This window comes from Carassius auratus, chromosome 40 (assembly GCF_003368295.1).
Source record: "Carassius auratus strain Wakin chromosome 40, ASM336829v1, whole genome shotgun sequence".
NCBI lineage: Eukaryota > Metazoa > Chordata > Actinopteri > Cypriniformes > Cyprinidae > Carassius > Carassius auratus.
Window position 1 is genome coordinate 14129101 of NC_039282.1, and position 26043 is coordinate 14155143.

The 26043-nt window shown below is 37.3% G+C and overlaps 2 protein-coding genes across 2 annotated transcripts in view; one reads left to right on the forward strand and one right to left on the reverse strand.

Annotated features, from left to right (window-relative positions):
* LOC113058655 (neurobeachin-like) overlaps positions 1-26043 on the reverse strand; it is a 220543-nt gene that overhangs the window by 50095 nt on the left and 144405 nt on the right. Inside the window, exon 39 of the mRNA XM_026226760.1 lies at positions 22846-22982. Coding sequence (XP_026082545.1) covers positions 22846-22982 — 137 coding nt within the window. The remainder of the gene's footprint in view (positions 1-22845; positions 22983-26043) is intronic.
* On the forward strand, positions 19663-22082 carry mab21l1 (mab-21-like 1). Its single transcript, XM_026226767.1, has one exon. It carries the CDS (start codon positions 20204-20206, stop codon positions 21281-21283), a length of 1080 nt encoding a protein of 359 aa, XP_026082552.1. The 5' UTR covers positions 19663-20203; the 3' UTR covers positions 21284-22082.

Genomic DNA, 26043 nt, shown 5'->3' on the forward strand with positions numbered 1-26043 from the left:
ACTCAAAGAGCTGTTGTGCTGTAGATATACAGCAGGTTGATTTGGTATTAGAGGTCCAGTGATGAAGAACAACAGCAGAACAGCAGCAGAGAAATAGTGAAGGGATATTATTATTCATATAATAATGACAAACAAATACAAAAACAACAATAATAATAAAAACATTTGTATTGATGATAAAAATGTGTATTACAATATATTAATAATAATAATAATAAATACAATAATATAATAAACAATAATAATATATTTAAAAAAAAAATGATGATGATGATAAATAATAATGACAAGCAAAATAAACCATACACAATAATAAAAAATATCAATGATAATGATAAAACAGTATCATATTTGTAATACTACTACTACTTATGATAATGTACTAATAATTCACAATGACAAGCAAAATAACCATACAAATATAAATAAAACTAATTATGGATAATACTAAATGATAAAGCATAATAATAATGCAAAAAAAAAATTACAACAATAATAATAAATATTATATGCTAAAAACAATTATGTATTATTACAAGTAAAATAATACAATGTTGTTGTGCTTTATTATTATTAGGGTTAGTAATCAATAATAATAATAATAATAATAAAAAATGGAACTATTAAGAAGTAGTAGTTATTTTATATCTGAACAAAATGTGACAGGTGCTTGCAATGAAAGGTACTTGCCCTCAAAAAAAAAAGGAAAGAAAACAGAAACATAACAAAATAATCCTGCTTTTGTTTCAGCTGACGTATATTCAAATTTATATGCATCTACACATGCCCTCGCCTGTCTCTTCCTGTGCAAAGCGCAGGCCAAAGGGTTAGCTGGCAACAAAAGATACTGCTGGAGAAAAACCGTCTCAAAATAGGTCACATCAGAAAAAAATTTGTCATAACAACAGAGCTGGCACATCAAACATCAACAAGCCAGTGCCCCTGTAGACATAGAGGTCTTTTGACAAAGTGCAGTCGTTATTCTCTCCCGTCTTTTTGTTCTCATTGTGACGAAAGAGAGAGAGAGAGAGAAGGACAGAGGCCCAGCTGTAAAAAATGGGGCTTAATGAACCTGTCTGGCTGGGCTGTCCGCTGCCTGTCAGAGGTGTCACAATGGTGACGAGTGTCAGGGCGAGCGGCCCCGGGTCCCAGACAGGCCTGCCAGCTGGAGGCTTCTGCCCCAATCTAATCACACTAGCAGCATTCGAGCAGGAACAGGCTCCAGGCATTTACCTCACTGCTCATGCCCTGTCAGCACACACACAGGGGCCGTACAGTTACCTAGCCCACGTTCGGATGCTTATGTCTGTTGAATATGCAGCTGTTAGAGTTGTAAAAGGTTCCTAACAGATGCAAATTAACATGTCTGTTGCATATTGCAATTTTATAAAAATGCAATTGTTTTGTTGACAGTGCAGTCTTGAAAATTGGATTCTAAACACTAGACTCCTGTTAATAATTGGCTCCACCATTCTTCTTGTTTAGTTGCCGTTAACAGCTATTATTGAGCATGACATCCAAGCCAAATCTTTTTCACCATCCTTATTCTTCAAAGGACGCCGCAAACTGCCCGCCGAATGGAACATTATGACGGGGTGAATACATCAAAAAGATCCATCATTTTTAAACCGGACACCATTTTTCACCCAGCCCCTCGAGGGATGAGTGCAATCCCTCTGCATGTCAAATGTGTGCTGAGTCTGGCCGGGGATAGAACAGCCAGCATGACTGATATGTTTATAAAGCTGGTCGTCTGTCGCACTGACAACCTGCCATCACAGCACCTCTGCTGGGCTCTCTGCAGATTTGTCTAATAGGCTTCCACTGCTGGGATTGAATGTGTGTGTGTGTGTGTGTGTGTGTGTGTGTGCGTGGAATGAGAGAGGATGAAATGTGTCCAGAAATTGAGAGCACTTGTCTTATCTCAAGAATGGTGACTGCTCTCTATGGTGAATAAGGGAGCGAAAATGTATATATGAGCTAAATAGGTTCACAATCCACAGCCTAACAGTCATCTTACCTGCACATAGATACATTTAAAGGAACAGTGTAACCAAAATGACAATTCTGTCAATAGCCTCTTTCACACATACAGTCTTTACTGTGTGTGAACAGGCCCTTTTCAAAAATACTGGTAAATTTGTTCTGTAACATTATCAGTAATTAACCTGTAATGTGTTCCGTGTGAACACAGAACGAGATTACCCGTATGAGCATGTACGAGTTCAGAACGCATTGATGAAAGACGTCTACTCTGGGCCAATCATGACATTCTGACGCAGATGACACATTTGCTCTCCACTGTTTACGGAAGAAATGTCTAAAGTCATCTATACAATGTCTCTTGGTCAAAAGCAGCTGAATAAATGTGAATGTCTGAGAAACAAATGAAAACATAAATAAAAAGACTGACAATGTCCACCCCTCCATGTTTACAAACACATCACCGCGAGACTCAGCCATTACGAGGTCATTTTGAGGTCGAGGTTAATGATGTTACAGAATTTATAAATTATTTTGATGTGTGAATGGTGCTTCACCAGTAAAAAGACAGAACGCCAGGGCATTTCTGTATTTACAAGTAATTCATGTAATTTTATATGGATATGCGCACCACTGAGTGACATCTGTACTTCCAGGTCAGAGAGCACCTGTCCATCAAAAGCACACTATCCAATCAGAGTACATCACTGTTAAGCCCGCCCCCACGAGAAGTTTGTGTCAAAAAAACGGAAAACTGCGAAGCGTAAACAAAATCTGTGGCAATGCATTCAGTATCCACGATTAGCGAAAAATAATCTTTGAAAAAAATTAACAAAGAATTACGCATATTTGAAGAGCCAGACTTTTTTTTTCATTGTATTTTTCTTCTTTTGCAATGGCATATTTTTGATAGTTTCTGAAAAAGTTATGTTCAGTTTTATAAAGTTACATGAATTTATTTTTTAAGCAAATATAATTCCATAATTTTACGGCAAGTTACTGGTATTAATGTGTGAAAGGGGCTACTGTTTACTTACCCAACTGTTGTTCCCACCATGTGAATGTTATTTTTTCTTCTTCTTAAGGACACGAGGAGACATATGAGAAAAAAAAAAAAGTATACACACACACACAAACACACATGCTACAACAGTATCAAGATCCAAAAATAAATAAATAAAAGTTCCATAGATGTATAGTTCATATTAGTATGTCTGATACTTACATTGAAAATAAATTATTAGAGGCTCAATAACAACAAGAACAATAATAATAATTATTGTTGTTGTTTTTTTGGTTGCACTTTATTTTACAGTACGTATACTAACATGTACTTATAGTGCACTTACAGTGTATTTATCTAAGAAAGTTCTGGTAATACAAGGTAACTACATGGGGTAGGGTTAGGTTTAGGGGTAGGTTCAGGGCTAGTACCTAGTTATTAAATAGTTATTGTAATTACTATAATAAGAACATAGTATGTACATGGGGAACAGGACTGTAAAATATATTTAAAAAAAATCTTTTTCAAATATTAATAGATGTTTAATAGATAATACAACACTGAAAACCAAAGTGCATGACATTTTAATAGTCTTTTAAAAAGTTACTTTAAAAAAGTTAAAAAAAACCTGAAAGAATTAAATAAAATAGAACATGAAAGTATCATAAATGCATAACCCATATGACTAAGTCTGACACTTATGTTGAAAATTAATAATTAAACTATTCTAACATCTTCATGTGATATATTTATGTTTTCTTAAGCCATTTGATTAAATAAAAATTATTATTCACTGAAAACCTTAACCTAATCTCTACTAACTCTTAAATCTCATTTGCATATTAAAACTTAATAAATGCATTTTGATAAGTTACATGGAAGAACCAAGTCATGTCATGTGTGAACTGATGAAAATTTTTATTTGTGGGTGGGTCTTTCCTCTAAAGAGATTGAATGGAAATTAAAGAGACATTTGACACAATCACTGCCACTCAACAGCAATAATGGACACACATACAAAAATGCTGAGTGACTTTTGCAGCTTGTAAAAGGCCTTTACTGCATACAGGGTACAGGGTGTCTGCTGTAAGGGGCAGCTGAGTTTGAAAGCAGACATGCTGTGGCACTGTAGTCATAGAGAGGAAAGACCAGCACAGTATGTGACAGTCTTTACCAAAGGCTCTGTTTTTGAACAGGTGGGGGTCTGGACTGTTTACTGCCGGCTGTTGCTGGCTACTGGCTTCATGAGAAATAGCACAAAATGACAAGGTGTGACTACTCCAGTCTGCCCACCATGTGTATAAATGTGTGTGTGTGTGTGTCCTCTCACCTAGCCTTGTCGCTGCCAAATTCATGCTTACATACTTCTTCCTCAAAGCTGCTCCTGCCCTTTCGACCTTAATTTACATCACAAGTAAACTAATTTTAGCAGTTTTGGACAACATGTCCTCCAAAAAGTCACTGAATTGTTTGTAATCAAATTTACCAAAGCTGTGTAACTTTGTTCATTTGAATAGCGTGTACGGGAAATATTAAGCAGCACAACTGTTCTTAGCATTGATTATAATAAGACAAGATATATTTTTGAGCATTATATCAGCATATTACAATGATTTCTGAAAGATAATGTGATACTGAAAAATTGAGTAATAGCTGCTGAAAATTAATCTTTGCCATTATATATTAAAATAGCAAGCAGATATTTTTAATTGCAGTAATATTAAACAACATTACAGTTTTTATGTACTATTTGATCAAATATTGCCTTGGTATAATTTGGCATTCCACTTAAAAATACACTGCTGAATACACTTTGAAGTCAGGCAACTGGAACATAGCTGGGCATAATTTGATATAATTGAATGCACAACGGATGATTACAAAATTATAAAAGGGGGGGAGGGGATATAGACTGAGCTCTTTCAAAACTATTAGTGAAATTCATCGATCCATATCTCAAACTGTTTACCAGAAGTTTCTGTAGATCCTTTTAAAAGATGAAAACCACTCATCTGAAAGGAAAACACACACATCAAAGACTGTATTTCCCATTTGACCTCTCCTATTTGTGACATGTGCTTCAAGGAGAGAAAATAAGCAACATTTAAAATTCCTTTAGATTATCAGAAGCCTCTCACTGGACGCTCCTCACAGAATCCATTTTTCAGCCCAAGTAAAGGGGAATGGCTCCCAGAGCAGGTATCTCCGGAAAGAGGATATGGTTTTTGCATAATTACTGTCAACATAAATTTAGGGTGTGTGAGAGTGTGTGTCAGGGTTACACGGTTTCAGTCGCGGAGCGAGACTGCGGTGATAAACCGATGAATATGAGCTCTGCTCGCTGCACAGATCACTGCCTTATATGTCCATCCCAGTTTGTCAATAATGGTTTTACTGCAAGGACCGCATTTCAGGCGCACTCTTGAGGTTGTGTGTGCCATGAAAACAGATATGTTGGTTATGGTGTTTTCTTCTTGCAGGTGATTGAGCCATTTTGTTTTTCATCAAATAATGGTTTGTAGGGAAATGAGAAGCTCATCAAAAATCTAAATGGCTACAAAAGGAAGCAATGAGCAGAAAGAGGCATATAAATGTCCCCTTAGGCACACATGTACACTAATCTAGATAAACAACTTGAGAGGGCTTGTGTTAAGAGCTTTTTAAAAAGACGACGAAGTGTAATTTTCTATGGGGTCCATTTGCTGAGCCCACACTAATGGCCCTTCTTAGGAGACTCATCAAGCTTATAAGACGACTGGAATCGCACTGGCCTGATGAATAGCCTCTCTTCAGCCTGACACAGAGAAGTCACAAACAAAGCACTGCGCTTTTCACATGGAAAGAGATAAAATACAAGGCCAAAAATATGTGGAGATCCCTACCAATGAACAGGTTTGGCTATTTCGGTAATGCTGGATGCTTAAAATTTCCTCAGACTATATTTATCTGTAAAACTGCACAGACCTTTTCTTTTTTAGCCTCAAAATGTGCTTTGCACAAAGCAAGGTCAATACAGAGATTATTTAGTCAATCTGCTGTGAAAAAACGTGCCTGATCTGCACAAGACCTGAACCCCACTGAACACCTTTTAGATGGATTTTCGGCAGCTGACCTCACTAATGCTTGTTAAAGGGAGCAAATCCCTGCAGCTATGTTCCAACATCTAGTGGAAAACCATTCCAGAGCTGTTATTGCTGGAGGACAAAGGGAGGACAAAGTCTCTTTTAAGGCCAATGGTTTTGAAATCAAACATTCAACATGCACAAATTGATGTAGCAATGGATGCAATGGAAATATTACACAAAATTCATCTGGAAACAAGAGTATGAGGGGTCGAACTCGGCTGTTGTGAAACTCACACCTTCATCTATTATTCTTCCCTCCAAAAATCTCACTCACTCCTTTAGATTTCTCCATGTCCTTTACAGCAAAGCGCAAAGTAACCACAATGATTTCCTCCCTAGTGCCAACAGACGCACTTTGAAGATTATCAGCAAAATAAAATAAAATATTAATACACACAAAAGAATATGTTGGTACAATATGACCTAAGTAAAAAAATATAATCTGTTTGCACTAGAATGCGTATGGTAGTCTCTGCATTGAGTGGGAGGGGAGTCGCTTTCATCCTCAGTGGAGGGTAATCTGGCTGTTGAGCATGGTAGATAATTTGCACTTGATCCCCTTGTAATTATATAGTTTAAATCTTTTTACCCTCTCTAATCCAGCACCGCATGGAGACGCTTTCCGGGCGGCGTTTACGGGGCTGTTGGACAACCCTCGTCAACTTATGTCAAACGCTTCCTAGAGGATTTCAGGAGTGGGAGGAGAAGACTGGTGTTGATATAATTATTTTGACTGTGTTTATTTCATGTGCACACGTATTTTGCATATCGCTCCCCACCATGAGGAAGAGATGGAGGTCGAGGAAGTCTTGAAAGGAAAAAGAAGGAGGGGGAACTAAATTCATTTGACGGTAAAACCAACTTTTGCAGTTAAATCTCACAATTAATTGCAATTTCGTAATAATTTAAACACAACTTACAGAATCTTTTCAAAGTAATCAAAGATCGGACTGGTTTTGAGACATGCAATGTTAAAAATCTTGTCATGCATGTTGTTTTTAGACTGACTAGGTAGATTGTTTTATTGTAGTCAGACAAAAATGATCTCCCCCGATGACCCGTGGTTGATTGCTAAGCTGAAGCATGTGGGTGTTATGTACGTGTATGGGCTCTCGGTGGTTTCTCTGCTGGCCAACGGGACAGCGGCCCATCTTGCAAGCCTGCCAAAACTGACAGCCTGTGACAATCTGCTTGGCATGTGACTATTTGACTAATTACACTGGATTACAGCATATTAATGAAAGCTATTTTCTCCAGAGTTAGCGACCTAGACATGCTAGCTCCAACACACGCTAAACTTACAGGAAGAGAGATTTGTTGTCTTTTGTTGTTTCTTCTGAACCCCCATAAAGCCATTCCCATAAAATGCAGAGGAGAATACAGAGGTTAAAATTTATATTCGTTTCATTTTCTCTATCCCTGATGTAAAAAGGGAAATGCTTGTAATATGAGTAAACAAAAGACTGCAATAAAGTGATTTATTATTAAGAGTAAATGTTCCCCAAAGCTGGATCTAGGCATTTCCTCATTGATTGAACTTTCGTGCTGAAATAAGATCTTGATTAATGGTGGAGAGTCACATGGGAGAGGTTTAGTCTGTAGGATAAAATCTTTATTTTCCGGTCATTTCCGCTTGAGAAATTCTGGGACTGTTCCAAACTTAATCACTTGCTAGCATGTGTGTAAGACATATCTCTAAATCAGTATTACTTGAATGTGAAGTGTGTATTTTTAGCAAATTTTGCTGAGGTAAAGTGGTTGGGATTTTTCAGTCAGACTTTACAATAAACTGTATTTAAGAACGATTCATTGAATAATTCATTCATGTGATTAATTTAAAACAGATTTGTTTAGGAATGATATAAGTAACTGTCTTGTAAGTAAGTCACTGAATCATTCACTTAACAAATTTGTTCAAAACACTGAATCATTTATGGAAGAATCACTGAATCATTCAATCTGCTGATTCAGCAGAAACAGTGCTACCGTGTGTTGCTTGAAGATGGAGCTATTTTCTTTGGCGGAGCAAAAACTGACATTATCTTAATATACAGAGTCAACTAAAAAAAAAGACATTTATAGGCGCTATGTAAACTTTGCTTTGTTTGTTTAAGGCTACCTCTACGTTTATCCGGATACATTTGAAAATGGCGTTTTCATTTTAAAACGCTCTCTGTCCGCACTAGCATTTTCAAGCATTTTCCAAAAGTGTCTCAATTCGCTTTCTGTGCATGCATAAAGCCTCAAAAAAGCACACTGCAGATAATACACACAAAACAGACATGAGACGTTTTTATGCAGTTTTTCTGACAGGAGTATTTTTTATTTACGAAATTAACTCGCCATCCGCTGACGTGTTCAGATCGCACACACTTTTGATTGCATGTCTGATCTAAAACGCAACCGCCCTCATGTTTTGCCACAAATAGCTGTGGCAAGTAAATTTGCTTTCATCTTTGCAGGACTGTGATATGAAGAGTGTACAAAGTATAAATCTTTAGCAATAGTGTGAAAGTGCATAGCACATAATGTGCAAAATACCAGTATAAACACGGATATCTATTGGTACAATATTCGTCACATGCCTAAACTTCCATCATCGTTTTCAAAAGCCTCTGTTTTCAATGTTCACACTTCAATGCGAAAACGGCTGTTTCAAACTGATCCACTTTGGAGAGTGTTTACAAAAAGCTCAGTTTTCTGTGACTAAAAATGCCGTGTCAGTGTGGACGGAAGGCTAGAACGGAGAGAAAAAGATGCATTTTCAAACGAAAACGTATTAGTGTGGACATGACATAAGAATCCAGAGAAACATTGATGTAGCTACACTGTCTCAACTAATGGCTGAGGGTGGGACTATTGGCCATGACCAATAGCAGAATGGAGAAAACATTCAGGGAAACCAGCTTGAGAAGAATCATTACTCCACTAGTAATTTTATAATTTCAAAACTAAAATGTACCAAAACTACACAAAATTCGTACTTAGGAAAGTCTCAAAGTAATGTGTTCTCATGGGGCCTGCTATCTATTCATATGCAATTCGCCAAAGTAAGCACACACTGTGTCTGAGCCTCTGCTATCAACAAAAAAGGAAACCGAGACTTTAACAAAGGCAAAATGAGAGAAATGAGGCATACAATAAGTGTGTTTAGAACACAACAACTCTCCCAATTGTGCTAAATCAATCCCAGACTCTCAACAAAGAGAGACTGAAGCTTTGCTATTTGTATCCTCTCCTCTGGCTCAAGTGCAGTGTAATAATAGTCTTAAAGTGGGCATTGTAGGAAGAGAATACTTGAGTGGCTTACACAGGCCGTCTTATGAAACATTTAGGCAGCGGTTTCCAAGGGTCCAAGGAGGATGGAAGAAAAGGTAACGTGGCAGAATAGACTTCTAGCGTTCCGCCGGCCTTATTGTACAGAAGTCACATCAAATTAACTCTGAGGGCCATTTGCAAGGCCTTTTTTCTCTTCCGAGCTTTTCAGAACAGATTAAGCAATGAAAACTTCAGAATTACTAAAGCACCTATTAAGCATTATGCTCCGTCCTTTCTTCAGCTCTCTCTTTGAACGCGATTGAATGCATTGGGGCGTTCAATAGACTCTGAGAGGAGAAAGACTGGAGTTATTGGGGAGGAAACATGGTGGCAGATATTTAAAAGATAAAAAATTACTGCCACAGTACTCATGATAGCAAACTGACCAAATGCGTTTACAAAAAGCCTCTGTAGAGCTTAAAATTTACATGAAAGTACTGGTTTGTGAGTTTATTTATTACCAGCTTGACAGTTCTTTATTTCCATCGTCATTGGAGCTCAAAATATAAGACGTCGACAACAAAGTCAATTTAAATTTTAAATGCTTAAATTAATGGCAAAATGTGAATTTCTTGTCCACAACCCGGCTCTGCAGGGGACATAGTGCTGGAGCAGTTCAAAGCAGAAAGGACAGAGCATGAATGGCAATTGTACTTAACAGGATTGGAGAGGGCCCTGACACTGGCTCTTGAGACGCAGGTCGTGTGGCGTTAAATGGCTGTCACCCACTCAAAGATCCACAGCTTGGGAAGAGGACAAACAAAAGCCCCTGCTATCTGCGAGCCCCTGAGCTCACATGCAATGTCAAGAACAGGGTCCCTGCAACTCCAGGCAACCTGAAATATGTTGTTCATTAAGTCCTAAGGTCTTGGGTATCTAAACTTCAGGACTTATGGAATGCAGACATGGGTTTCAACTAAATGTTATATAAATGTGAAGCAAGGACATCTGCTATAGAAAAGGGATAATTGAGAGATTTGTTCTTTTGCCCCAGACTACGGGCTATAATGAGACCTCAAGGGGAATCTGCCTATTAAAACAGCAGGTATCTAACAGCTGTCCAGAAATATTGCTTTGACTATTGTCCTTTCACACACACACACACACACAAACATAGCTATAGTGCTGCCTGCCTTTTGCACTTAAACTTATAGCACTTAAAAGCCCTTCAATACTAAGAGAATGAGAATTTGGGAGACAGTTTTTTTTTTTTTTTTTTTCTTACATTTGAAGTTAATCAATTACTATTGAGTAATCTTACCTTTACCCATAAAGAAAGCATTCTGCATTTTTATAATTCATTGCATAATTTATTTTATTAATAATAAAAAATATAGCATTGCATTCATTCACTGCTAGCACCATTCTACACTGTTTGAGCTACAAGAAAGTGAATTAAATTAAATGATATACTACTCATAAAATCAATATTAGCTTTTTATGACATTTTACAGAAATATCTGAATGTGAAAACGAGGCTCTGTCAAATTGGGCTCACTTTTTGGGCGACATACATATACATACATAGACTACAAATACCTCTAGCATGAAGACTCCTTAATATGACCCTTATCAAACTTCTAATTGGATTGCCAGCACTTGTAAGCAACAATTCTGGGCCTTTTGCCTTTTATCCTTTTGTATTAAACGAAATACCAAAACAATTGGATAGGGATCATATGGACTGAGAACTTTTTGTTCCCCATAACACAACAGGTTGACTGGAATTGGACCGGGCAAAAGCCTCAGCCCTCCATTTGAAGGATGGGGATATTTGAATTTCACAGGATTCAAGTGACGAATCGAAACAAAGCGGCAAACTGGCCATTGTTTGGCCTTCTACAAGTCTAGTCTTAAGATAGCAACATGTGGTTTACCATCCAAACCAGAACTTGCAGTTTGGTTCACATACTTGTAAATAATAATTTAAAAGGATGTGATATATCTGAAATAATAACCCTTCAATTTTACTGGATCCATTTTGTATGACTAAAGGAATGAACCAGCGCACTTCGGTCACGTCTTGTGCGATCGAAGAGTATCCCCTCATCTATTCAAATGCCAAAATAAACCCTCCCCTAGCACCAACATCAATCACGTTAATTACGCCAAACACCATAATAACAATAATTACAATAATATCTCATTAAGAAGGAGAGAGTCAATGACGGGGGAGAATTAATAGCAGGCAGGTGTACAACACGCTGCAATTATGGAGCCTGAAATTAGTTCATCGCCCAAAGGCAAACTGTGAAGAAAGAGAAAAACTCAGAGAAAGTGAGAGGTAGGGAGGGGAGGTAGAGAGAAAGTGGGAGTGAAGTTTCTCTAGCCCCCCCCCCCCCCCCCCCAAAATTTAATAAAAAGAGAATTGCAAATAAGCAAATAAAAATGTCTTAAATGTGTAAATTAGGGGGAATAAAAAATGAAAAGGAGGTTGGGGGAGGAAAAGCAGCTTTTCCTGGCAGAGTTGTGGGCTCAGATGAAAGGGGAGCAGCCCACCGTGATCAAGGGATCCACGGAGCTCTGCGGCAGCCATCAAGCCTGCACCTCACCGGTGACAGGCAGCTTCTCCTTCTCCTGTCAATCATTCATTACATCAAGCCAGAGTTGTACAGGAAGCACCTCCTTGCCTTGACCTATCATATTACAGCTTCTGTAAACGGCTAATCCGCGTTTGTCAGATGGTGTCAACACCTCCGCCTGTTTTTGTGCACGCTCTGCCCCGCCAACAGCAAAATTGACACAATAATAAAATAATTTGAATTTCAGTACAGTGTAACGCAGAAGTCAGAGCATATACTGTATACTGCCCATGTTTATATGTGTGTGAATAAAATCTAAGGATTAATTCAATTGATTAAAAGTGACAGTGTAAAGGCAATTATAATGCTAAAGTAAATTTCTATTTCTTTTGAACTTTCTATTCGTCAAAGACTCCCCCAAAATATCTTGGTTTCTGCAAAAACAAGTCGGCAACGATTATGATTCAGATTCCTGAATGATTATGTGACACTGAAGACTGGATTACCGCCTGCTAAAAAATTCAACTTTACCATCAATGGAATAAATTACATTTTAAAATATATTCAAATTCAAATCAATTATTTTCAATTTGAATATTATATCACAATATTACAGTTTTTTATAATAATAATAATAAAGCTGTCTTACTGCTTTAATAAAAATACTAGCAACAGCAATATGATAGACATCAATACACAAACAAATACACAAAAAATACCTTATTATTATTGATGATATTAATTATTATTATTGTAATTACATGTTACTGTTAATTAAACATTTGAGTCTTTTATTGATCAGTAAGATTTTTCCTTGATTTCTCCATTTTTTCTCTGCATCTATATTTTATGCAAACTATAAGAAGCCAAGCTTGTTGAATGTTTTATTGTAGGGAGAGCACGTGGTCATCAGGATGGCTCTTTTAGCCCGAGGGCTGTTCCAGCGTGCAGAGAGAGCCCTCAAGGCAGGAAGCAGCATGTCAGCTCTTCCCCTGCCCTCTCCAGGAGTTTCAGCAGGAGCTGCACCTACTGAATTTTGATAATGGAAGCCGGCTGACTCAACCTCTACATTAATGAGCCTGGTCAAGAGCTGCCACAAGCTGGAACCCTAACAATCCAAGAAGACACCAGAACAGAAGGCCAGTGCACATATTCATCTTTTGAGTCTGTGATCTTTATGTAACACGGTGATTCAAGTGGCATAGAACTAAATAGCAATAGCAAAATGCTAACATGTTTCCAAACTTGCTTGAGTTTATCAATCAATATATAATCCTAAACAAGTAATAAAGTTGTCATCTGAGAATCAAACAACAAATTTGCCTCTTTCAATCGGTTGTGAGCTATCAAAAAATATATATAAAAGAGGCTAAACGATTAACTGGTTAGTCAGTTCGCCATGCCTGTTTTTAAAAGCACCACTGACCATAAAATGAGCTTCCTAATTCATTTGGCCCTGAAATCAGACTTTCACATAAAGCAGCCGTAAGGATATCAATCATTTTAACCTTCACTGAAGCTACGTGTCAGCGTCACAAAACAGCTCATGTGGTGTTAATGAGCGTGTAATATAAAACACTGGCCACTAGCTCCATATGTTGCAGCATTATGGAAAACAGACTCTTGCTTCTGTTACCAGCCAGATTTTTGCCAATTTTACATATCTAATATGTAAAACTTTTACATTAATTAGGCAAATCTTAAACCTCCATAAAAGAGCATCAAATTCAGCCAGCCAGTTGACTATCCATTTCACATTGTCAATTAAGTGTCATTTTGGAAGGATTCTCTGTATAAGTCAGCAGGCGGAAACGAGACGGGGGCTCGTCCGCGTTATTAATGGAAATGATATACGTCAATATGGCCATGTCGCCTCCCACGTGTCAGCCTGTCGTCTTACACAAAGGAACTGGCAACTTATGAACTGCCTGCGCCAGTACATCGAGTCCATAAAACAACTGGCCCCAGTCACCAGGGAGCCCCCATTGGTCCCGCCCCCTCCCTGGAACAGAAACCGCCCCCCTCACAACAGATGACACAGATGGGGAGAGGGCAAACAAAAAAGGGGGCTTCCTTTGTAGCAAGTGGGAACCTTTTCAAAAAGCCATTCATGCAACAAATTGGGGAAAGCTGGACCTCTCTGCATCACTATAGGTTCTTGCTCTTTCAATGGCTAACCCATAAGAGCAGACAGATTTCTTTGTCGTACAGCAATAAAATACACAGCTGAGAGTTGCAGGATTACAAATGATTTGGGTATTTTTAGTATTTTGTTTTGGCAGCAACTCTAAAAGTTTAGGTAACATATGCATTGAAATCGTGATGTTGAAAAATAAAAAATGCAATTTAATTGTCTGTCCTACTAAGTCCTGCAGTGATTTATTTGTTGTTCTTATACTTTAAAGCATTAAAAAAGTAACCTCCCTCTCTTGAAAGCTCTATCTAGTCTTTACCACTTCACGAGATGTTTCGCTAGAAAGCACCTTTCTTAATTTGCAGTTTGCTCACTTTCTTTTGGTTTGTTCTCGCTCTCTTGTGGAGGCTTCTTCACTCCTTCTACCTTTTCTCCTCCCTTTTGCAATCTGCATAGAGAGACATTTGTCATCATTAGCCCAGCTCTGACAGTTGGCACCCAGCACCTCAGATCTCAAGGACTGGCAATTATGAAGCCTTCATCCCTTATTTGGGTTACATGGCCTAATTTCATCATGGGCTTCAACCACCAGCATTTCATTACCCAAGCCCCCCAACCTGGGAAAGAAAAATGCAGTCTTTTTTCTCTTTGTTTTCGCCCTCCAGAACTGGCTGTTGAGCGCACGTGCTTCTCAGAATAGGGCAGTATAATTAATTTGAAATGCATCAAGGCATTGTCCTCACCGGGGCTGTTGAGAGGATCTTCTGGTTGAGTATCATCAGGTCAGTGAGCGAATGATTACGGACTCAACCTCTAAACATGGGATGTCTCCAAGACATTAAGATTAATCACAGGGAGCTGAAGAGGTTGGTGGATTGTGACGGCTGCTTGTTAAAGGTGTTTTTACCGAGCTACTTGGAAACAAAGAGATGAAAATAAATGTATTTGTTTGCGGAATACAAAAAGAAAATGACACTCCATGGGAAACTTTCAAAAGTTGAATAGTATATAGGAATTTAAAAGTAAAGTTTACCAAGAAAATTAAATTAAACATAATTTATTCAACCTCATGATGTTTCAAACTTACATTGCTTGCTTTCTTCTGCAGACCCATATATACATATAGCAACACAGGATTTTCATTGTATGGAGGGGGGAAAAGCGCACAAATAATTTTTTTGAAATCAATGCTAAATCTATTCAAATAAATGCATGTCATTAATCAGAGAGGCTGACAAGCAACGCATATTGCTGTGGGGGTGTGGGGGGGTTATGGGGTGATGGTAAAGCACAAAAAAGTGATAAAATTTCCAACGTTCCCCTCTCTCCCTTGCACTTAATGGTTACAGTTTCGCTTTAGCCCATCTAGTCCGCTATACAAAAAAATTAGCATTTTACAGAGTGAGTTTTGTCCTGTTCTCCCAAACTCCCCCCTGAGAGGGGTATACTAATACGGCATGGAAAATAAAACAATGGATGGAGAGAATTAACAGAGTGAGAGGTAGGGGCTGACAGCCGATAGGCAAGAGAAAATTAACTGGGAGCCCTGCAGTGTGGCCATATTGCCTGAAATAACCAAATTCGCTTCGGAAGAAAACTCAATGACAATTTTGATATCCATTTGCAGGAAGCTGAAAGGGATATGTCATAATAAGTGTCCATCTTGTATAATACAATCCCCACCAGCACCGAGCTCCACGCTAATACTGCTTGTCTTAAATGGCAGGGCCTTTAATATGATTTATATTTGACTTCTACACTCCATTAAGTGCACTCGATAATCTGTGCTTTGACCTAGCGACGCCTTTTGGCTCAGATCCATTTTTGTTATTCTTTTTTTTTCTTTTCTTTTCTGCTGTCGCAAAATGATGATGGGATCAGTGTTAAAAAAAACTGTCCGTGAATGATGATGAAATAAAGCTGAGCTGACCTCCTTTTGTCACTGAATAATAGGATTATTAATATCAGTGTGGAGGATGATTATTAACTTCAATTAGGACACGCTAAAGCTCTTGATATATTCAAATCTGCAAATAACTCTCCTGGTACTATTAATATTGGCATACCAGGGTCTAGCCACAAGTGTGCTATCTAATGTTGATGTTGTACTATCTAACGTGATGTGTTTTTTTATTTAGCAAACTGGGTTATCAATGAGGGATTCTAATTAAATACTGTACAGTTTTTTGTTGTTGTTGTTGTTTTAGTTTTTTGCATAACAAAAACTGCAGCATTATCTGAAATGCATTTTATAAATATTAAAATCTTCTTATACACACCTAAAAATCAAAAAGGAAAAAATGAGATATAAAAACACATTGTAAATTCCATGTTATATCATCATAAAAATAAAAACAATAATAAACATAAAATAATAAAATGTGTAAATGAATAAAACAAAAGTATTATGATTTTAAAAAGAAATAAAATAATAAGAACAAAAAATATGTATATTAGCTATTCAATTCAATATACTGTCACTTTAATATCTTATCTAATTTGCATTATAAAAATAAATTTTAATTTATAATTAAAATGTATACAATTTATAATCTTTACATTATAACAAATAATAAGACCTAAATTTAAACATCAATTTCTTTAAAAAACAATACTATTCTTTGACAGTTAAACATGGTACATGTGTTTGACAAAGGCCTTTATATCAGCACGCCTGACATTTTGACAGGAGAATCGCTCTTCAGAACGAGATGGAAGGGAGAGAGAAAAATGTAGAGATCATTGGCGAGGAAACTCCAGAACAAAGAGGCCTTCAATGAGCTAAACGTTTCCTGGGTCATATGCTCGTCCAAAAAGGGGCGGAAGCTGGAGTCATTGTATTGATTTACACAATCCGGCATCCTATTCGCTGGGTCAGAAAATAGCACCCATACTGTTGTCATTCTCATATATCACAGCAAAGCCTCTGGATAGTGTGTTATGGCCACAGAGGCACACAGATCGCAATGTTGTGGAGACGCAGAGTGCGTGAGAGGAAAGGGAGATTTGATGTGCCTCCAGGTCACACTTAACAGGACACTTGAGTCACATATACAGTACTGAATGGTCTGGAATCCAAATGATTTGAGATACGGCACAAAAATGTCCAAATCAACTGAACAGTTCTTGTTGATTTTTTTTAAAATTGTGTTTATAATATCAAACACTTCTAGGATCTGATCCTGGACAGTTATGTATTACAATATCATAAAATGCTGAAATTTAAATACTGATAAACGCCAACTTATGTTCCATTCCATAAAGTACGTTCTTAGCTTGAAAAAGCCAATTTCCAATATGGAGCGGGAGAGTCAAGGACTAAACAGTGTTAATTTGAGCTCATCTGAGATTATATTATGCCAGATACTATAACACCATACTGCTATATAATGTAACACACTGGCAAAAAATAGACAAGCAACTGATTCAGACATACAAAAGCAATGGTAAAACATCAGAGCATGAACCAGTGAAGGGAGGGAGACCATCTGATCTGATATGGTTGGGTACCTGCTATGAAATGTATGTGTGTGTGTGTGTGTGTGTTTATTAGAGAGAGAGAGATGGTGAAAGAGAGAGAGAGACTCTTGAGAAAGGTGGTTGAGGTGGAAAGCTGTGTTAAACAGAAAGTACAAAACAATTATGAGTAAAAAGTGTCATAATAATATAACTTTACTTATAGTCTCTTCCTCTCATGTCAAACCATCCCCCAAGAATGTACAAAGGTTTCATGTCACCTAATAGATGTACAGTAGCCTATAATTAAATTAATATATATATATATATATATATATATATATATATATATATATATATATATATATATATATATATATATATATATATATATATATATATCATATATTGGTCATACAGTATTTTGGACAAATATTTTTCTTAAAAAAATAAATTATATATATATAGTGTTACATGGCTGTCAAAGGCCCAAAAATCATTCACCTTGCTTTTATTTCCAGAAAGAGGCGAAGGACAATTGTTAAGTGTGATCTCTGCATGCAAACAACAGAGCTCTATTAATTATGGTTGGCAAAATTATGCAGGCAGAAGGAGCCAAGCAGACTACAGTGAGGACTAGAGCCAACAGACCGTGATTCCTCAGTACAGTGACCTAGCAATCTGCTCTATGCAGTGAACCAGACGAGCTTAAAGATATATGAAGAACATGTAGAAATATATCTTAGTCCATTAAACATCCGTTCAAACTGTTCTCCTTTTTTTAAGAAGAAATGTTTTTACTCAGTGTGTGCCATATAAGCGTTGCGTCATGTGATGATGGGGATTTGGAAAGGGTACGAGGAATCTTGTCACTTAGCCACGAGGTGATCGTGTTGTTTGTTATTTGATTTCTGAAATAATATCGCAAGAAGGTGTTTAAGGATTTCGCGCATTTATACACAACTTATATTTTTTTCAGATAGGCCTATTGTAGTTGAGTGATCTGAAGAATTTGATCTAAATCGTTAAAATATTTCCTTATTGCAGTAGGATTTTTGAATAAAAGGTTAAATTAAGGAAAAACAGGCACGTTATAAAAGCAAAAGATTTTGAAACGTTTCAAAAAGTTGTAGGCTAATTAAAAATAATTGTGAGTAATTGTACACTGTACAAGAACAGAAAATGTATACGACTCTAGTAGTTAATAAAAAATAATAAAATAAGTTCAGATTTTTAAGACAATATTTTACTTCTAGCGAACAATTTAATTTAATTTAAAACGATTTAATTTAAAACATTAAAGAACTACACTACTTCGGAATGGTTTATTTTTTAAGCAAAAGTAAAACTTTACAGAATACTCTTTTATATATATAATATATATTTATATAGCTATAATTAAAAATGCCACAGAGGTTTAAATATGTTAGGAAGAACGCCTTAACGCATTATTTAAACTAAAAAGACCTTTATCTTATTTTAACAGTGAACTTCACAAAAACATAACCTAATCTTTGTATATGCTATAAGACAGACGACGACTCAAATGAACATAAGGTTTAATTTGCTCTTTTATAATAAAATGAATAACACGGATTAATGTTTGAAATATTTCAAATGAAACAAAAGATTCCGGCGCTCGGTAGCTCACTGAGATATGTAATGTTTAACATTATATCCATTACCATGCAAAATAATTTAAATAATATCTCTAATAGTATAATATTCAAAGCGAATTTTAAATAACGTAAACTAACGCTATTGTCAAACGTGGACATTGAAACATTAAAAAAAATATCACGTGAAACAATACTGCAACACCAAAAGAAAAATCGAATTAAGAGGTCAACGAAAAACAAGATGCATGTCAAAATACAGAGAAAACGATAGCCTATTTTTGCCTATTATTGCAATACAGATTTTTAAATGATAATGAAAATGAAACTTTTAAATATGTATATAAAATATTCTATTCTCAAATTTAGCCTAGAAAATGACATTATTTCTGATAAAAGGAAAATAGCCTAAATAATAACAGGCATAATCCGTATCTAATAACAATAGTTGAAAAGCCCGTATATATATCGCGGATAAACCTGTATCTTCTCCCTCCAATGTGTAGGTGTGTTTCCACCAGGAGATGGTTGTGTATAAAAGCAGAGGATTAATTTGCCGTCAAAAAACTGAAGGTAGTGACGACTCGGTCCGCGATTGGACGAGCTTCTCTCAACCCCTCCCTTTATAATTTCACAGTAGTGAGTTCGGAGTCTTAAACACACCAACACAGCCAGGACACACACTTAAGAGCACCCTGCACTTTCCAACCCCTCCTATTGCAAACAGAGAAAAGACACCGCAAGTGGATACAAGAGGTTTGCTGAACTACTGATCCGTGTGTATGGACTTTTAAATGCTGAATTAGAGTAAGGGGTTTTACTCTTTTTTTTTGGTCGCAATTGAAAACAGAAGCTGATGATTTAACTGCCCGACTCTGTGCATGTGCTCAACGCACAAATAAAAAGCTTCTTTTTTATTTCATAATTCATTTTTTCCCTCTAAATAGTCCACTTTTTCTCTAAAATTGGCTCCTGTACAAACAGCCGCGTTGGATCCCTCGGGTTACTGCGAGACTCCGGTGTACAACCCGGATCTCTGTCCAAATATGATCGCCGCCCAGGCCAAGCTGGTGTATCATCTCAATAAATATTACAACGAGAAATGCCAGTCTCGGAAAGCGGCCATCTCCAAGACCATCCGGGAGGTGTGCAAGGTGGTCTCAGATGTCCTGAAGGAGGTGGAGGTCCAGGAGCCTCGCTTTATCAGCTCCTTAAACGAAATGGATAACCGCTTCGAGGGGCTCGAGGTCATCTCCCCAACAGAATTCGAGGTGGTCCTGTATCTGAACCAGATGGGGGTCTTCAACTTCGTGGACGACGGCTCTCTGCCGGGCTGCGCCGTGCTCAAGCTAAGCGACGGGCGGAAGAGAAGTATGTCCCTCTGGGTCGAGTTCATCACGGCTTCTGGATACCTGTCCGCGCGCAAGATCCGCTCCAGGTTCCAGACGCTCGTGGCGCAGGCTGTGGATAAGTGCAGCTATAGGGACGTGGTTAAAATGATCGCGGACACCAGCGAGGTAAAATTACGCATCAGAGACAGATATGTGGTCCAGATTACCCCCGCGTTCAAGTGCACCGGCATATGGCCGCGCAGCGCTGCCCACTGGCCGCTGCCGCACATCCCTTGGCCTGGTCCGAACCGGGTGGCAGAAGTCAAAGCCGAGGGTTTCAATCTCTTGTCGAAGGAGTGTTACTCATTGAACGGGAAGCAGAGCTCGGCGGAGAGCGATGCCTGGGTGTTGCAGTTCGCGGAAGCGGAGAACCGCCTGCTCCTGGGAGGCTGCAGGAAGAAATGCCTGTCCCTGCTCAAGACGTTGCGCGACCGTCACCTTGAACTACCCGGGCAGCCTCTCAACAACTACCACATGAAAACTCTCGTGTCTTACGAGTGCGAGAAACACCCGCGCGAGTCGGACTGGGACGAGAACTGCCTCGGGGATCGACTGAACGGGATTTTATTGCAGCTCATTTCGTGCTTGCAGTGCAGGAGATGCCCCCATTATTTTCTGCCAAACCTAGACCTTTACCAAGGAAAGCCACATTCGGCCCTTGAAAACGCTGCCAAACAGACTTGGCGACTGGCGAGAGAAATTCTAACCAACCCTAAAAGCCTGGAGAAACTCTGAGGTAAAAAATAAAAAATAAAATAAAATAAACGGCATGTTTGTGAATCGGAGGTCTGGCTTATCAAAGTTCTGAGGCCTAGACGATGCTAATCAGGAACTCTTCCACAAAACGGTCACCGTTGAAACTAACACACCTTGTTTTTGTTGTAAAAAAATATTTTAGAGAGCTCCGTTTAAAAATACTTCACATTAGATTAATTTGTCTTAAGGAAAGAGCAAACTGTATGTTTCTACGATCAAAATGAATGGTTACCTGTCAGTATTACTGTTTCTTTCTCTTCTTTTTTCGAGCCCTGCCCAACAACACGTTTTACCTAAAAGCTTTCGAAACAAAGCTATGTGACAGAATACAACTTGTACATTTTATACTGTAAATAGACACATTTGTAGATTGTGAATCCGGTGTCTGCAGTTGTGAATGTTGTTCTGTGACACGTAAATAGAAGTATAATTTCACCTGTTTTAACATTCGCCTGGATTATTTCTGAAGAGAGAAAGAAGAAAGACACATTTAGACTTTCATCAAGTTTACATTTTAATGGTACTATTTGTTACGTTCCTAAACATTCCATACGCATACTTGAATTCTTATTTAAAAGTATATTCGATCGTTTTTGTTTGTACCTTGCATACCTGATAAAAGGCTGAAATTGAGAATATATATATGAAAAAAATATATATACCTGAAAATAATGCACTTGAAATACACTGGAATATAACATTTTGTGGTTTGATTTTTTATATCTGTCTCTGAGTTTATTTAAAGAGTTAATAAAAACAAATTAATATTTGTGTCCAACTAATGATTCATGATGCATAAACACTGCAGTGTAAGACGAGGCACGATATTTGGGGATTTTTGAGCATCTGGATCTTTGGCATAAAAATCACACGATGTTAGCATGTTTCTTACTAAATAAAAAAGCGGGGAAAACACCAAAACAGAAAAATAAGGAAAGAAAGAAAATCATTTCTTCCTGTGAACAGTGTTGTTGAGCGAAGGACAAAGATGAACTGAAATATGGATAGCTGAAATGTGATTTGACGATAAAAATCTCTTATGACAGTTAGACACATCAAAAATGCACCCCTCAAATAATGTTCAAATAATGTCATTTTAACCTACGTTTTTTTTTTTTTGGACTATATTTACTTGACTTAATATGTAATTCATGACCAAAATAAGTATAACAGATTCATGCGATTATGAGTTCTTAACACATAGCTTTGGTTAATTTTACATAGCGGTTATTTGTACATAAACCATCATTCTAAACTGATATTTTGTAATGAATGCAGGTCTAGTAAAAACTAGACAGCATTTTTAAAAACAAAATCAAGATCTTTGCACGTGGCCTTACGGGGCATTCAAGGCATGGGGCTCGGTTAAGAAAATATATATATACTTTTTAACGTTATTAAATAATTAAAGGTTTTAATAAAGCTGTAAAATTATTAAGCACTTCATAGTATTTTATTTGGTTCCATGTCATTCAAAGTGATATTCTGCTTGGTATTTTTATGTGTACACACTTACAAATACATATACAAATGCAACCTACTTTGGCATCAATGCGTCTGAAGGCTGGGTCATCTTCGTCCACTTCAAAATAGATTTCCGTGGTAGTGATAGAGAGAGTCCCACGAGCTACAGTGACCGGGGCGATAAGCTGGGCCGGGGTGCTCAAAATAACAGGGCCTATAAAAATGACACAGAATTGTATTTTCACAGGGGAAATAGGTCTCGCCAGGCAGTCACCAACAAACGAGAGGTAATGCAAGTTAGTAGCTGATGTATTTATACACAACAATACACATAGGCCTACATTAAACAATTTGTGACATTTATTCAGAATGTGTTTGTAGGTATAGGCCTATCGTAGGTAGACTATATTCAAGATCATTTGGATTTACACAAAAATTATGAATTTAGTATATATATTTTTTTCTAATTGAATTAAAAGGTAAATATGGAGTTTTGCACCAACATACGAATGAAAAATGAAATGGGGAAAAAATGTAAATTGTTAAAGCGAATAATTTTAGAAATTACACGATTAGTCCTTCAAATTGAAGCGTCGGCTATCTAAAAATTATATATATAAAAAAAAAATACCTTCGATTATTTTAATAGGTAAGCGTTTCTATGAGGCCTAACGGCAATAATTTCACAGTCACTTTCTTTCATTATCTTGCTACAAAACAAATCATATTTGAGTGATACGCATTTATGCGCTTCCTAATCAAATCAGTCGTTGAAATTTCCTTTTGATTATATGAAACCTGTAAAATTGACCTTACAAAGATTATTAAAATATTTACAGACATTTTGACCTCCGGTCTAACGATTTAGGATCTAATCCCAACTGCGCGCGCACGCGCGCTCTAAATGTTTCTCTTTGACCAGTCCTCCGTCTTTTATTAGTTCACCCTTGAAGCAGCCCACGGGTCTGTCCTGGATGTGAGGAGATGCTCTAGAAATTGGGATATGTATCGATCTTCCTGAACTCCAAAGAGCCACTTTAACGTCTCATCAATCTTAATCTACTCTCCTCGGCCAATTATGCCCGATACTGTTGCAAGATTACAAGTGGATTTGGGTTTCAATTCCCAGAGCACTCCTCACTGCTCTCCCAGACCGCTCGTAGAAACCAAAACCGCCCTGCCTCCTTTTGTACCGCCATTTTACTTTCCAGCAAATATTACAAACGAAACAATCTGTGTAGCAGCAAAGCAGGACTTTAAATAGAAGATATGATAGACTGAAAATAAACGAATAGTTTATAGCCAACAATACGACAAGATTTTACGCGAAACGGACACACACACACACACACACACACACACACACACACACACACACACACACACACAGATAAAATTAATGTAAAATTGAGTAGCCGAGGAATAAAACCACAAGTATCATATTTGTTGGCCCCAACACAACACCTATAGGCTACAACCAATTCCAAATACTATGTTGTTAATGTTAACTGAGGAGCAAGAGTATGAAATAGGCCAATCAATGTTTTAATCACATTTATCTTATAAGGAGTTATGCCGAACGAATAAAAATGTTAACCTCAAATAATTCGACAAGGCAACATCGCTTCACCTGTGAAAAGCTAGTGAGCCCTTTAATCCGAATCAAGGTCCGCTCATGTAAACTAACACGTTTAATAGAGAAAGGGCAATTGTAACGTGGCCTTTAGAAGGACACTTGCGAATCCAGAGACAATACAGCATTAATCCAACGCGCAGAGAGGATTAGCGCTAAACCCTTCAGAGACCTTTAAAAAAAATGAGATCACACAAAAATACGTTCATATTACATAATCAGAGCAACCAGGCTTCACATGACATGTAATCTCATCTGCTGCTGGGACTGGGCAGTTTCTCAATTATGTAAAACCATATGAACAATATTTATCGATGCTTATAAACATTAGCTATAGGCCTATACTGTACTAAACGATGCAGTCCTATACTATACTATACTATACTATACTATATTTTATGACCCCCCCCAAAAAAAAAAAAAACCAACAACAACATCAACAACAACAACAACAAATAAATAAAAATAAAAATGACAAAAAATAAAATTACAAAAATGTAATAATAATAATAATAATAATCCTATTTGATTCATTTGTATCGCTAGTGTTCCAGTGATGTAGTGTTGATTTCAGAATAGGATTAGCAGATTATCATGTTGGGATAAAGGTGCAGTTGTACTCAGCAAATCTGAGCTGCGTGCAGTCAGGTCGCGCGCTCTCTCCTGACGTCAGCTGTTAATAAGACTGCCTCGCACTGTCGACTGTGATTTCACTGGAGTTTGGCAAGACAAAGGCATGCTGGGTAAATATATGATTGTTCTCTCTGTCACTACATGGGCCCTAATACAAATATGAAAATAAGACAATTTATTGTTTGAGCATAGTACAAACGTAGATGTGAAATGGATCAATAGAGTATAAAGTGGTGCAGGTTAAATGTTAATATGGTGGTCTAATATGCAACAACACACACACATAAGAGAGCCTGTGTGAAAAAAAAAAATCAGTATCATATCTCTTTAACATCACACCTATTCTGTCTATGTTTAGCTGACAGCTCCTGTTCTCTGATTGGCTGTAGGCGAACTGAGCCCTTCTCATTGGCTTTGAGAAGGCTGTTGTTGATTGGCCTATTGTTCACACTGCACCCATTTGCACTAGCATTAGCATGTAGGCCTGCTGTCAGAAAATAGAAACAGCACACACAGCATACTGACACAGATGGCACAGCTCCCATTGTGGCAAAGATACACCATTCAGATAACAGAGATCAACTATAGTAAAACAAACATGCATAACACACATATTTGAAAACTAAATGTTGAGCAAATACAACAATTGTCATTAAAACAGGTCACAACATAAGCCTACCTACAATGAGTCATAAATAGCTTACATAAATAATAAAACAGATTTAGGCATAATCATCTACAAATACTGCACAAATCTACAGTGGCATACAATAAATGGTTTCCACTGATATTTTTAATTGTTAATTTTTTCAACATAAATTTACTAAAGTTGTTTTTTAAATAATCAGTAAGCAGTTAAAAGTATTGTGAATACAATCAAAAGTAAATCAAAGTGCTGGAAATACAATATCAGCGCATCTGATGCTTTATGTGAATCTATTTGATGGTGCTCATTTAACATTTCAGGAATTTATAATAAGCCGTGCCAGGATTTATGATTGATTGCATT